We start from the raw sequence: 13,716 nt of genomic DNA on the forward strand, positions 1-13,716 counted from the left end.
TGAAGGTTGTAATATTGATCTCTCATCAGCTAAAGACTATCACCGTAAACACCGGATTTGTGAAAACCATTCGAAGTTCCCTAAAGTCGTCGTGAGTGGCGTTGAGCGTCGGTTCTGCCAACAATGTAGCAGGTAAAAGCTAGTATATCTCTAGAGAAGAAGTGGTTTAATCAGTAGCAAAGCGTTTAAGCGTTTATGGTTTTTTGGTGTATAAAGGTTCCACTGTCTCTCTGAGTTTGATGAGAAGAAACGTAGCTGTCGCCGGCGTCTCTCAGATCACAATGCAAGACGTCGCAAGCCAAATCCTGGGAGGACATATGGTATATACAACAATCACTTATTAGCTTCTCCTTGTATGAACTCTTAAATTGGCTATAGTTCAGTTATAGCATTAGTTATTTTCTTTTTGACGAGTTGGAGATGGTTTTGTCATTATGTGTATGCAGATGGGAAAGCACAGGTGGATTTTGTATGGAACAGATTTGCACTTATCCATCCAAGAAGTGAGGAAAATTTTCTATGGCCAAGTTCGAAGCCCGTACCATCAAGAGGGTTAATGCAGCAACCTACAAAGACCGAAACTTCCAATAAGCTGTTCACCGAGCACTGTGGATTTGGATTGTTAGACCGCAAAACCAAAACCGCAAGAGCTGAGTTATTCAGTAAAGGTTTGTGATCTCTTGAGAGTTTCAAATACATGGTTCATCTTTGTATTTGTAATCTTGATGATTCTTTTGTGTTATGTTGGTTTTCAGAAAAGGTCACAATCTCTTCTTCACACATGGGTGCTTCTCAAGATCTTGATGGTGCTCTCTCTCTTCTGTCAAATTCAACAACATCATGGGACCAACCGAGACGTTTTTCCCTTGATCACCATCCTACAAGCAACCTCCAATCCGTGGCTCACCGGTCTGTGACTCAACTCAATTCAGTGTCCAGCTATTGGCAGCCGGATCCACCAGCAGTTGATGGCCCAACCACTCAGCATAGAAATGGGATAGGCCAGTTTAATGAGAACTACTTCAGCTTGAACCAGTTCTATAACTAAAATGTGTATGCCTTAAATTCCTAATAAGATATTTTATGTTAAGGATCAGGCAAGCCAGTGTTAATTTCAGATTGGAGCTGTGAAACTTGCAAGACACCAAATCCTCTATTTTTCTGTTTTCTTTAAATATTTTGCATGGTTAGGAGCTTTGACAATTGTTTCAATCTTGATGGTGTAGCAACTACTATATAACATGTTAATTACTTAGGATATAAGGATTATAGCAAAATTTTACTTGCTGAGATCATAGCCTAGAATTAGATGTATTATCGTTCGTAGTCCTCTTACAACTACAAGTATTATTATTAGAGGTTAGGTTAGCGTTTTTAGTTTCGTAGTTCCACAGATTTTACAAGTGTTAAAAGATTTTTTTTTTTTGGTTCAATTACTTGATCATAACTTACAGTAGTTTACATATGAAGGGAAGATGAAACTTTTGCAGCCTCTGTTAGTCCTACTCCTAGGTATTGATCGTTTACCACAATATTTAGATAAACGGTAGCATCTGAGAAAGTATATGAAGGTAAAATGAAATTGATTAAAATGCAATTTGAATATTTTTAAAACGTAATTTGATATGTATTAAAATGTTACTGAGAAAAAATGTAAATATAAAAATTGAAATGGTATTTAGTATCTGCAAGAAGTAAACATGTCAGTTCTTATTATGACGAGCCTTGGGTGGGATATAGTAATTGACCTTTGCAAGTAAGTGTCTCTTTTGCATATCTACTTATGGTACTCACTATGGCTCCCATGGGTTTTAACTTTCTTTATTTGGTTTTAGGATCAAATACTACAATGGGGGTGCCTATTTCACACTGTGCAAAAGGATTTCACAGCACAGACGGGTGTTCCAACTGGCACAGGTGCTGGTGGGGATTCAATCTACAAGTAAGTAAGATGGCTCTTTACCTTTTTCATATATATCTGTGGACGTTGTATATTTTGATCATTCAGTTTTGCCTTTTGAGAATCATTTAATCAGTTTTGCCTTCTGTGTTGCTTTCCCACCCTCCTTGTTTGTGTTTTCTCCAGTGAATGTTTTGGACTTTTCTTAACCATCTTGTGCTTGCTATGTTGGATTTACAGATTTCTTTATGGTGAGCAGGCTCTTTTTTTTTTGGCGATGAGATTCATCTTTATTTAAAACATTCATAAGACAGGTGACAGTGTGTGGTATTCTTTTATAGGTGAGTTATATTCCGAAAATCTTGATCTTCTATATAATTTTTGTGCTAACAGACAGTTTTGTCTCTGTTTCTAGAGTTTGAAAACAAGGAGGCATGCAAACAGGCGTATTTTAAGGTAAACGTCAACTGGACAATGCTTTTCAGATGAACAACCAACTTGTTGATTTTCAGATGGACAGTGCTTTGATCGATGATAAACGAATACATGTGGATTTCAGTCAGAGTGTGTCGAAATGTTAAATTTGGGTTTATCTTGGGTTTCTAACTAAAAACCAACTGACAATTAGTAGATTGGCACTAACTCTTTATATATTAATGATAGTTTTTATCAAACTTCAGATGTGGGACTTGGATTGTATTCCAACAATCTCCCCTTCAAACCAAGGACTACATATGGGATTTTAACACGCCTCGTCGAGATGATAACTCCATCTCAAATCGATCCCACTTGAACCGATAATAAACCACTTCTTGGGCCCCCATTACTCGGATTAACAAGAGGCATGTCCGTATCTACTTTTCTAGGTCCACCAGAACTTAAACCTTGGACTCTGATACCATGTTAAATTTGAGTTCATCTTGGGCTTGTAACTAAAAACCAATTGGCAATTAGTAAATTGGCTCTAACCCAATAGTTTTTATCAAACTTGAGATATGGGACTGTATTCCAACAACTTTGGTCACAGTTCCCGCAGAAAGACTCCCAAAAGGGTAAAGGTAATTTTTTTTTCTTCATTCCTGTAGGATACTTGGCAAACATAAATTAGGGAATGGATGTTTTAAATGCGGCTCGACGGATCATGTTGTTAAGGACTGTGTGGGTGGTAATCAGTCTTTCAAAGTACATTCGTAAAAGATCAAAACAGACAGCACGGAGGAGGTGAAGGCTATATGATATGGTATTTGAGAGTGATGTACCTGAAATGCCCAAGAGAGAGCATATTAGTCATGAGAGGGATGAGAGGGAGAAGATTCATAGGAGAAGTCCTCATGGTAATGGGGAAGGGCCGGAAGGCAAAAGACGCCACAGAGATGAAGTTGATGGATGGTAGAAGACAGCATGGCCGGGAAGAGGTAAGAGAAAAGGAGAGGAAATACACACAGAGAGAAGAAAGAGACAGTAGGGAAGATGAAGAAGACGCCTGTGAAGAGATGAGAGATGCAGATAGGCGTGAGGAGATGAGACAATGGACATGAAACACATGGGCTTGGCAGTATTACATTCAGTAAGTTTCAAACTATATGTAACTTGAATAACACACACAGTAACACATCAACAGTACCTATCAATTAACGAAAGTTTTGGTCACCTAATCTTTTTGGATATAACGATGAGATTATTTGAAAGGGATAATAAAAAAAAGGTACGCCGTATGTCTTGGCTAAAGAAAAGACGACAGCACATCTGTCGTAATTAGTTTAATCACATTATTAACAGAAGCTTAATTTAACTTTAATCTAGAACAAAAATTAATTTAATGCGGCAATTGCTGAGAACGTTCATGAATAGTCCATACCAAATTCCCAATGTGAAAACCCAATAATGGTAGTAAGGATAAAGACGTGTGGTTAAGAGAATTGCTTCTTCTTCCATCATGTATAGGCCACATGTAAGGCTGCATTCTACGCGTGGCTTGTTTGTGGAGAAGAGTGCAGCGCCCACAACAAAAACGTGAAAGAAACAAAATTAACCAAAACAAAAATGAAGGTACCTAATTGCAATTGTATTGTATCCCTTGCAAGGTGTGGTACAATGTTAGTTGCACTAGAAAGAACCTGACACAAAAAAAAATATATATATATATATATATAAAATTTGCATTCCTTTAAGATTAATGTAATATGATGAGTTTCAATTCTCATTGCAAACTAAAAGGTCATTTCCTTATAATCATTTGAACCAAATCGAACCGAGATTTTTGTTGTACAAGATATTTACCCTCGTCGGCCCAATGAAAAAACCCAAATCCAAAACTGGACTATCCCACCCCACGGCTGGCTCATTCATCTCCTCACACAACAACTTAACCCTCACTAGCCCACGTGTGTACTCTCTCAACCATTCCCTTATCCTCAAAATTGTATTTACTTTCAGAAAATAAACCGAACCGTATCAAATTAAAATAAGGGAAGACCACACTTTTGTCTGAACGAACACACAAAATAAAAAATCTTTACTTTGACATCTCTCTCTCTTCTTCTTCAATTTCTTCACGGTTCTTGCTTTTGCGTTATCCCCAAAATTGGCAACCAAACCCCTCTCTCTCTCTCTCTCTCTCTCTTGAAACTCCACAATGAGTCCGATCGTCATAACCCAGTTAGCCACAGGTATCAGCGTGTTAGCCGGTGCGGTCTTTATCAAATCGGTCATGGACCAAAAGCCTATGGCTGGTGGTGGTCAGTTCCCTCGTTGCCCGACTTGTAACGGTACAGGACGAGTCGCTTGTTTCTGTTCTCGATGGTCTGATGGTGACGTTGGATGTCGTAGGTGTTCTGGTTCGGGTCGTGCGGCTTGTAGCAATTGTGGTGGTTCTGGAACAGGTAGACCTTTACCGGCTCAGCTTACGGTTCAGCCACCACCGAACCGTCCTTATTGATTGTCAAACAAAAATTTGTATACTTTGTAAACGATTCTTCTCTCTTGAACTCTCGATTACTCCTCTGTCTTGTAAGTTGATTATATATATACACATAGATGAGAACAGATTCATAGCTTTTATGATTGCTTCTTTTTCTTTGTGTTGGGTTTGTACTGTTCATATTTAAATTGTCATCAATGGTGGCTTAAATTAAATCTCTAGAACTAAGACGATGGGGTTTGATCCAAAGATTCATATAGCTAGCTTCTTTTTTGTGTAATAGTTTTTAGGGTATTGTTATGGATGATTCAGTATTCAGTAAAATGGACTTTGTTTGATGTGTTGGGTTCATCTCTAGTTACTCAATCTTTTGCCATGAGATATTTTTAATTATGGATGGCACAATTTGTTGCAAAATGGTAAGAGAATACATTGTACAAGAACCTCAAAAAGTTGTAAGAGGGTGATGTGGATCATGTGATGGTTCTTGTGGCCAGTCTGGTTTGTTTTGGTTCTGATTTTAAAATTGGACATTGGTTCTGTTTCTAAAAAGCTGCAAAGATAAAAAGAGAAAACGGATTAAGTATGGTTGTTGTTACGGCTGCAAACTGATTCAAAAAGACATTACAGCTTCAGTTAGTCCGTTTTACAATTTGATGATTCGGAAAAGCGAAGACGATATAGTTTTTGTATAAAGTCATCTATAACACAAACAGGCAATGAAATGAGAGAGCGTTAACTAAAGAGCTACGATTGCAGTAGATGGTGTCTTTCAGGATTAGGCTTCCTACAGCCACATAGAAGTATAATATCAAATCCTTAACCACACTTATCTCTAAGGTTCATTTGTTATTTGAGGGTGATTTGAGTAAGATATGCCACTCCTTAAATCCCTTCAGCTTTTGAAAATGGTATTAATCTGGCATAGGTGTGCTCCATTGGAGGGATGGTGTTCCGTTTTGTTAGCTTGGAGATTGTACAAACTTGTAGCTTCGGAGCATTATTGTTAGAATAACCACTATTTACTTTTGTAGAATTAGGATTGTTTGTCATACATTGTTATTTGCACATTGACTTACCTCCAGAGTCCAGCTGATGGCGAGTGACTAAGGGAAAATATCGGTTAAACAATTTCAACTTAATGAACTAGAAAAGTAATAATGTGACCTGAGGAAAATGGTAAAATTTAGCCACAAAAGAAATGATATGAAAAATGTTAAAGAGGAATTCTTTCGAAAACAATTTCTAATATCGTTTTTGAGTTTTTGTTATTGCCAGAACCGATATAATTATGGTATAACTTAGATATTAAAAATAAATATTATTTTGGTTTACCGAGAATCAAACCAAACTGCAATTTGAATTTTACTTCGGTTAATCGAGAATTGCGGTTTGGTTTGATTCTCGGTAAACCAAAATAATATTTATTTTTAATACCTAAGTTATACCATAATTATATCAGTTTTACCAAATTTAAACCAGTCTAGTGCGATGTGTACGTTCAGTTCCGCATTTAGTTACCTACGTAAATAATTTTCCTTCGTATTGGCTTGTTTAAGCCATTTTTGTAAGGCTAAAAAAAAAAAAGCTAGTTTCTCAATCAATAAAATTATCCAAATTTAACCTATAACCTAAAATTATCCGGAAATTAAATTCGGATTTAAATTCTAAACTGAAATTAACTGAGAGTCGAATTTTATTGCGGTTAGTTTGACAATATTTTCAAAATCAAAAAATTAACCAAAACTAAATGGAACCGAAGAACCAAAGAGTCCCGGTTATCAATCAAAACCGTGCACCTTTCTCTTAAGCTCTCACATTTTCACTTTCCCGCGGTGACAGAGCGCGTAAAACCATAGAGAAACCCTAAAAATGTAAAATACTCAACTTTACGAGAGATCTCATCTCACCACAAAACCAAAAATCAAAATCTATGGCGGAAGACCAAGAATCACCAATCCGACCGGAGTTTCCAATAGGAAGAGTGAAAAAGATAATGAAACTCGACCAAGACATCAACAAAATCAACTCAGAAGCTCTTCACCTAATCACCTACTCAACCGAGCTCTTCCTCCACTTCCTCGCCGAGAAATCAGCTGTCGTAGCGGTGGAGAAGAAGCGTAAGACTGTTAGTCTCGATCATTTGAGAACCGCCGTGAAACGACACCAACCTACTTCCGATTTCTTACTCGATTCGCTTCCCTTACCGTCTCAGCCTGGACGACATACCAAAACTGCTTCCGACAAGAAAGCTCCTCCGCCGCCGCCTGTTGGGACTCGCCGTATTGATGATTTTTTTCAGTAAAGGGAAGGCCAAGGTTGCTGATTCAGCCTAGAAATTTTATCATTTTTGTAAGATTTTGAATTGAAAACTTTACTCTTTGGCTCAAATCAGTCTTATCTTTGTTAAATTGGTAGTGTGAGAATGTGATAGTTAAAATCTGAATTGGAATTTAAAAAAAAAAAAAAAAAAAAAAAAAAAAAAAAANGATTCTTGTCCTGTGATAGTTAACATCTCTGCATTGCTATAGCTCTGGTGTGTGTAGAGGGAAAGCGAGAAAGATTTGGGTTGTGTATTGTTCTTCTAACTACTCTAATATGAATATACTACTTGAGTGGTTCTTGCTCTTCTGAAACAGAATGTTCTTTCCGTAGTTTCTTGGATTTCGTTCTCTATCGTTTAGTCTTATGTTGTATGTTCAGTGTTATGAAACAGACATGTTCAGTGTTATGTTGTATCGTTTAGTCTTATGTTGTATGCTCTTGAATATCGTTTATGTTGGATGTTCTTGAATATCAACTTTCTCTAGTCTTTCATTCTGATGAGCTTACCAGAATAGAAGTGAACCAGTCTGATGGGTAAAGCCAGAAACTTTTAACAGAACAATCTGATATATCTCAAGATCATTATCCATGGTCGCATTTTTCGATAATTCCTCTGACGTTCATTTTTACTCCCTGTTCTATGTCTAAAATCGGTTCAAACTTCATGTGTATACAAGCACTGATCATCCTCTATTGATCATTAATCATGTAGATGACGAGAAATAGAGCATAAAGATGCAAGGAGCTTCTTATATTCATCAACTCTCAGGGGAACCTATCTTTTGCTCGAGATGTAGCTGTGGGAATTTGATGGATGAAGTGTTACAGTTTCAAGGAGATGGAAGTGGAGCTAGTGTAGGAAATGGTGTTGATCATGCTTCACTCATAATCACTGATGATTTGAAAGTGGAAGTTACCTCTGTTGAGTTAACACTTACTGCTCTTAAAGATATTGGCTATGCATATTGCGATAAGTTGGTTGAGAGGATTCACGACTTCAATTTCCAAGAGGTAATCCTTTTATTCAACTAGACTTTTTTACCTTCATGTTCTTATCCTAGTTCCTCTGAATTTTCATAGGTAGCTACTTTGCTGGAGTGTTTATTCACATCGGATACGCCACTGACCGATACATTTCTGAATAAGAAAAGCTCATATGGTATGAAGAGGATTCATAAAATGCTGATTGCTGCCATCCATGAAGATAGAGGGGAATCAAAAGCAGATCAAATGATTACACTAAATGCATATGTTAGGAAGAAGGAAGGGAACATTCTGTTTGTTGAATGTGGCGAAGACTTTGTTGATCTTCTCTTCACCTTTCTTGCTATACCTCTCGAATCTGTATGGGGAGTAGCCAGCAATGGAACCATTCTTGGATGCATTGGTAACTTGTGCAGAAGCTTTAAGGAGTTGAGTGTTGTTGATTCAGGAAGAGAAGCTAAATGTGTACTTCCTCATTACTACAAGTGTCAGAAGCAGCTGCTCGATGTTGTCACTACACATAAGCCACCAACTTACTACAGTTATGTTTCCTTTTCTGTGGATCATTTTAGAGAGTATAGTCTGTCTGAAAACTCTGATAAGCCAGTTGTTTATGAGTGGGAAAAACTCGTGCCCGTGATTTCGATGGATCCAAAATGTGAAGGTGATAGTAACACTACTGATGAGTCAACAACACCTAGTGGTGGATTTATGAAGAGAGGGACAAAATTTATGGTAACTGATGATTTGATCATCACACCTTCGAATTCAACCTCAACCATTGGATTTCTAAAAGAAAAACAGGTCCTATTAGACTCTGTAGAGGTTCAAGATATCATCATTAGAAAAGAAGAGGTAAATGCTTGATGATACTCTTCTTTGGTTTCGACATATATCATTGCCACTTGACATTCTGATGCATGCTGCAGGCCATTAGGTTATTAGAAGCTTCATTAGTGACATTCTCTGCCTTGACCACTAGTCTTCTAGCCATGGAATCAGCTTCCACAAGTGTACCTCAAAGCCGACTTTTCAAGAAGCCAAAGATTGAGACTTGAGGAGCATCTTCATTTCAACCCGAAACCTGAGTTCTTGCTAAATTTGAATGCTAGAGAGTATTTTGATAACTCAGATTTTTTATTAGTTTCTTGGACATCTACTTTGTTTAATCTTTTCATTTTAGCTACTTCTCCTTTGCTTTTTATTCGTGAGACATTGAACTTTAGGATATTGAACTAGTTTCTTGCAAATATAAGCAAGTTTAAATAAATTTTATAAACCGATTTGTTTCTCTGTGGCCATAAGTATCATTCATACATATAACCAAGAAACGTAGGAAAATGTTTTCATCAAACATAGGAGAGATAAAAAGGAGAAGAGTCATTGTAATCCATCTTCCTTCCATATTTCTCTAAGGAGCTGATATCTTACAGTCTTTCTGCGTCCATATCCTTTCGGCATCCACTCTGACGAATTGGTTGTTCCAGGAGCAGACAGTATAGAGTTAATAGATGTATCCAAGTCATCGAGCTCATCCTCACTTGTGTATTGTTTCTTGAATACCGATGATCCGGATTCAGATAAAGACGGATTGTTCAACTCTCCTATGAAGCGTTTTATGGAATCTACAGACGGCATTAAGTAGACCGTGGGGGATGCAGCGCAAGGGAAGATTATGATGCATCCATTGTCTTCTTCTGTTGAAACCTGAGTTGAAGACAAAAGGGTCAAGAACACACAGACACTGATTATTACGGCCAAAATGTGAAGACGGTTTACTAATACTAACCTCGGAGTTTAGAACATCGAATAGTCTTCTCGGGATTCTGTGCGGGTTAAACTCATCTGGGACAAAGTTTCGAAGAACTCTCTTTATAATTGGTGGACCAAGTGTTGGACAAACCTTCAGACAGGAACAAAGAGGAAGTAAAGAAAAGTTTTTGGAACAAGAAGAATGAGTTAATTAAGGCCAAATTACCTCTTTTCTAGTGGATTTGTCTGCAAGCATTTTGAATGGAAGCATCATTAAATCGCCTAACGAGTTGAGTAAATGGAACAGTCTGAAATTTTCACTTTCTGGCTTCTCTTTATTATTGCTATCGTCATCTTTGTTTCTACCAGATTTGTCCTCCCTTGGTTCAAATTGATCCTCAAGCCATCTGGACCAAGTTCCAATCTACAAAGGCAATAATACTACTATTAACATACCAAAAGAAATGTTATTGCTGGTTGACAACACTCTGTTCATGCGAGCTTAAGTACCGCGTTTTTTAGCTGTGCGCCTGCTCCAAAACTTGCTTTTCCTGCTGGAATTGGAAGAACATTTATGTCACTGATTGGATCAGAGACAGGATCTGTTGGCATTTCAGCCGCTGACTCACGGAGTATCGCATTGAACATTGCTACATCAAGTCTACTAATTAACTGTTCCATCACCTGAATGAAAAAGAATCTTGAGTAGGTATAACAAGATATATCACCATGGAGTTGTGATTACGGCTTTGATAAGAGTCTTTCAGGAAAAGTTAACTATCTCTTACCAGTTTAGCAAGCATAGGTAGACAACCACACTCTTGTCTTGAACCTCTTAGTGGACAAAGTCTTTCACAGGCAGCTCTAAAGGCATTCTTCCATAGCTCTATAGCATAGAGTCCCTGGTTCCTATGACCTAAACGTCTTTTTCCCGAAACTTTCCTCGAGATAGATCCTTTAACCGCTGCAGATTGCATATGCGGTGTCATACTCTGAAATGAGATTTATTTCGCATGAACGGGTTAGATTAAAAATCTTTTACAACCACATTTGTAAATATGTACTTTTGATTACCTGCCACCAAACTGACTTGACAACTCTGGAAAATATCCAAGACTCGAACTTCTCCAAAGCCGCTAGAAATGCTCGAAAATCTTCCCATTCATCTGAACTGGATTTTTCAGGGACAATCTTCATTTTCTCCATACCACGGCTTAACATTGCTCTAAGCACAATCGAGTTTGATAGCCAAAATGTTAACCTGTGGATATATTTATAGAAACAAACAACATTAGCAGAGCCGTACTGAACAAAACCAAATGCATTGCCCACCATAACTATATATGTTGATATGGTTTAATAATACCTTGGAACATCATTTCCACATGCTTTAGAAACCAATATCATTCCAGAAACCGCGGCTCTAGCCGCACTGGCTCTCTTAGAGTGATCTGTTCCTCTGCAAGCATGAAGATAAAACCTAGCAAGACGACGAGCTGGAGCATGAACCTTACTCATGGAGCTACTGTGCTCAGCGACCACAGAGTAAACAGCTGCTTCAAGAGCTGCAGATTCCTTCAGCTCATCTTCAAGCGTCTCTGTTCTAGGCTCCTGCGAAGTTAAACCTACCTTGTTGCTCACTCCACTCGCCTTTTTGTGACTTTCATCTTTGGCTCCGTCAAAATGCAACTGAATAGACTTAAGCTGCTTGAGTCTTGGGATACCTTCCATTCCTAGAGTCTTTCTTCCTAAGGCAAGAGTGTTTGTTCGAAGTTTCATCTGTTTTCGCGCTGCATCCGGAGGCAACGTTAAAGGACCAGATTTGATCTCAGAGAACTGTTTCTTGAGCTGAAAGGCATTTGTATCACCCTTTTGTTTTTGATCAATCTCAACGACCACTTGATTGCTCTGTCTCTTTCTCTCTTCTTCTCTCAGTAGATTCTCAATCTCGGAGACGAGTACTGCTTCATTGTTGCTGTGCTTTAGCGTTACATGTTTCCAGCCTTTCTTCTCATCTCCGTTCACCACCGCCTCTGTGTTCTGTTTTTGATTCAACGTGTTAAAATATGTAAGTCTTACTTCTTAAGAATATACAATTATGAAACTCAATTTTGTAGTTTTCTTACATTGTATCATAATATCTTTTTAAACCACAAGCCAAAAACATAAACGTGTGTACCTCAGATCAAATTCGAATAATCAAAGAGTAATTGTAAATAGATAAAATCAAATCAAATGTGTTACGTTAACGCCACTAATATGAAAATGCGTACCGTGGAATTAGCATCACACATAGCTGAGAAAGAAACTCGCCGTGTTGAAGAAGACACTGACGAAGCATCGTCATCGTCGTCCGTCAACGACGCCAAACTAAACTCACTACCTTCTCCGGATCTTCTCGAGAAGCTCATCTTCGGCTGCGACGAACAGCTACTCCGATTTCCTTCATCGTAATCCTCCTCTCCAGCCGGCTCAACAGTTAGGTAAATCTCGGAGCTAGCATCATTCCTTGAGCTTTTCTTGAAAGTAAACGGAGCTCCGACGGGGACCGAGTTGGTCAACACGCCGAAATCAGCGAGGTTGACCGAGGCCGTGCCAAGAAGCTTGTTCTTGACGCCCTTGTCTTTCTTTTTCGCGTCGTAGACATGGAGTTCAAGAAGATTCTTGTGGAACTTGTTGTCGGTTCCAAATTTGGGTTCTAACGTTAAGGTTAGCCTAAAGGACTCGTTGAACATGATCGTGTCTTTGCCCACGACAGCGATGAAAGAGCCTGAGTTGTTTTCGCCATTTTCCCATTTGAGAAGGACGCATTGTGCAGGGACTTGGCTTGTTGGCCATGGTTTTAGCTCCTTGATTGAGACTAGATACTCAACGAACACTCCATTGTCTTTACGACTCTTTGTTCGAAGACCCAACACCATTTCCTTTTTGTTTTGTGTGGAAAAAAAGTGATTTGTTGATTGTGAGTTATTAAAGGAGGGTTTTGATATGGGTTATAATGGAGTTCATGTTTTGGAGGGGGTAATAAACAAAACCACCGGCCTAAGACGGACGTGGGTTGCACCATTGTCTTCTTTTTTTTTTCTTTTTTTTTCTTCTTATTATACAAGGAGCATATTAATGCTCTCATATACCCTGGGATATTTTTATATTTCACAGGAACTAGTTTATAACGGATTTTAAAATTGTGTTGAATAAATAATTTTGANGCTGCGACGAACAGCTACTCCGATTTCCTTCATCGTAATCCTCCTCTCCAGCCGGCTCAACAGTTAGGTAAATCTCGGAGCTAGCATCATTCCTTGAGCTTTTCTTGAAAGTAAACGGTGCTCCCACGGGAACCGAGTTGGTCAACACGCCGAAATCAGCGAGGTTGACCGAGGCCGTGCCAAGAAGCTTGTTCTTGACGCCCTTGTCTTTCTTTTTCGCGTCGTAGACATGGAGTTCAAGAAGATTCTTGTGGAACTTGTTGTCGGTTCCAAATTTGGGTTCTAACGTTAAGGTTAGCCTAAAGGACTCGTTGAACATGATCGTGTCTTTGCCCACGACAGCGATGAAAGAGCCTGAGTTGTTTTCGCCATTTTCCCATTTGAGAAGGACGCATTGTGCAGGGACTTGGCTTGTTGGCCATGGTTTTAGCTCCTTGATTGAGACTAGATACTCAACGAACACTCCATTGTCTTTACGACTCTTTGTTCGAAGACCCAACACCATTTCCTTTTTGTTTTGTGTGGAAAAAAAGTGATTTGTTGATTGTGAGTTATTAAAGGAGGGTTTTGATATGGGTTATAATGGAGTTCATGTTTTGGAGGGGGTAATAAACAAAACCACCGGC

The 13,716-nt window shown here is 38.5% G+C and overlaps 6 protein-coding genes across 9 annotated transcripts in view; 4 read left to right on the forward strand and 2 right to left on the reverse strand.

The window, feature by feature from the left end:
- The window catches only part of LOC104760627 (squamosa promoter-binding-like protein 2), a 4,638-nt gene extending 3,426 nt beyond the window's left edge, over nt 1-1,212 (forward strand). For all 4 annotated transcript variants that reach the window (XM_010483581.2, XM_010483582.2, XM_010483580.2 and 1 more), the window contains 4 exons: nt 6-132; nt 217-320; nt 447-668; nt 756-1,212. In XM_010483581.2, coding sequence (XP_010481883.1) covers nt 6-132; nt 217-320; nt 447-668; nt 756-1,048 — 746 coding nt within the window. In that variant the 3' untranslated portion in view covers nt 1,049-1,212. The remainder of the gene's footprint in view (nt 1-5; nt 133-216; nt 321-446; nt 669-755) is intronic.
- Nucleotides 4,376-5,158, forward strand: LOC104760628. Its single transcript, XM_010483586.2, has one exon. It carries the CDS (start codon nt 4,536-4,538, stop codon nt 4,836-4,838), a length of 303 nt encoding a protein of 100 aa, XP_010481888.1. The 5' UTR covers nt 4,376-4,535; the 3' UTR covers nt 4,839-5,158.
- On the forward strand, nt 6,665-7,936 carry LOC104760631 (nuclear transcription factor Y subunit C-1-like). Its single transcript, XM_019239900.1, has 2 exons — nt 6,665-7,138; nt 7,858-7,936. Exon 1 carries the CDS (start codon nt 6,754-6,756, stop codon nt 7,123-7,125), a length of 372 nt encoding a protein of 123 aa, XP_019095445.1. The 5' UTR covers nt 6,665-6,753; the 3' UTR covers nt 7,126-7,138; nt 7,858-7,936.
- LOC104760630 lies at nt 7,864-9,423 on the forward strand. The gene is made up of 3 exons (XM_019239899.1): nt 7,864-8,156; nt 8,226-8,984; nt 9,059-9,423. The coding sequence occupies exons 1-3, from the start codon at nt 7,881-7,883 to the stop codon at nt 9,185-9,187; spliced, it is 1,164 nt and encodes a 387-aa protein (XP_019095444.1). The 5' UTR covers nt 7,864-7,880; the 3' UTR covers nt 9,188-9,423.
- On the reverse strand, nt 9,415-13,021 carry LOC104760629. The gene is made up of 8 exons (XM_010483587.2): nt 12,155-13,021; nt 11,248-11,921; nt 10,956-11,142; nt 10,670-10,873; nt 10,392-10,565; nt 10,108-10,305; nt 9,919-10,032; nt 9,415-9,836 (listed from the first exon to the last, which is right to left on the reverse strand). Exons 1-8 carry the CDS (start codon nt 12,800-12,802, stop codon nt 9,510-9,512), a joined length of 2,526 nt encoding a protein of 841 aa, XP_010481889.1. The 5' UTR covers nt 12,803-13,021; the 3' UTR covers nt 9,415-9,509.
- On the reverse strand, nt 13,044-13,672 carry LOC104763161. The gene has a single exon (XM_010486567.2). It carries the CDS (start codon nt 13,593-13,595, stop codon nt 13,044-13,046), a length of 552 nt encoding a protein of 183 aa, XP_010484869.1. The 5' UTR covers nt 13,596-13,672.

This window comes from Camelina sativa, chromosome 18 (genome assembly GCF_000633955.1).
Source record: "Camelina sativa cultivar DH55 chromosome 18, Cs, whole genome shotgun sequence".
In the NCBI taxonomy this organism is placed as follows: domain Eukaryota; kingdom Viridiplantae; phylum Streptophyta; class Magnoliopsida; order Brassicales; family Brassicaceae; genus Camelina; species Camelina sativa.

What these genes read in the sequence shown, in the direction of transcription:
- LOC104760631 (XM_019239900.1), top strand. Translation starts at nt 6,754, where the DNA reads ATGGCGGAAGACCAAGAATCACCAATCCGACCGGAGTTTCCAATAGGA.
- LOC104760630 (XM_019239899.1), top strand. Translation starts at nt 7,881, where the DNA reads ATGCAAGGAGCTTCTTATATTCATCAACTCTCAGGGGAACCTATCTTT. An exon ending in ACGACTTCAATTTCCAAGAG is followed by an intron (nt 8,157 to 8,225) that starts GTAATCCTTTTA and finishes GAATTTTCATAG; the next exon opens with GTAGCTACTTTGCTGGAGTG. An exon ending in TCATCATTAGAAAAGAAGAG is followed by an intron (nt 8,985 to 9,058) that starts GTAAATGCTTGA and finishes TGCATGCTGCAG; the next exon opens with GCCATTAGGTTATTAGAAGC.
- LOC104760628 (XM_010483586.2), top strand. Translation starts at nt 4,536, where the DNA reads ATGAGTCCGATCGTCATAACCCAGTTAGCCACAGGTATCAGCGTGTTA.
- LOC104760629 (XM_010483587.2), bottom strand. Translation starts at nt 12,802, where the DNA reads ATGGTGTTGGGTCTTCGAACAAAGAGTCGTAAAGACAATGGAGTGTTC. An exon ending in GCGCACAGCTAAAAAACGCG is followed by an intron (nt 10,306 to 10,391) that starts GTACTTAAGCTC and finishes TTGCCTTTGTAG; the next exon opens with ATTGGAACTTGGTCCAGATG. An exon ending in TCGATGTTCTAAACTCCGAG is followed by an intron (nt 9,837 to 9,918) that starts GTTAGTATTAGT and finishes TCTTCAACTCAG; the next exon opens with GTTTCAACAGAAGAAGACAA.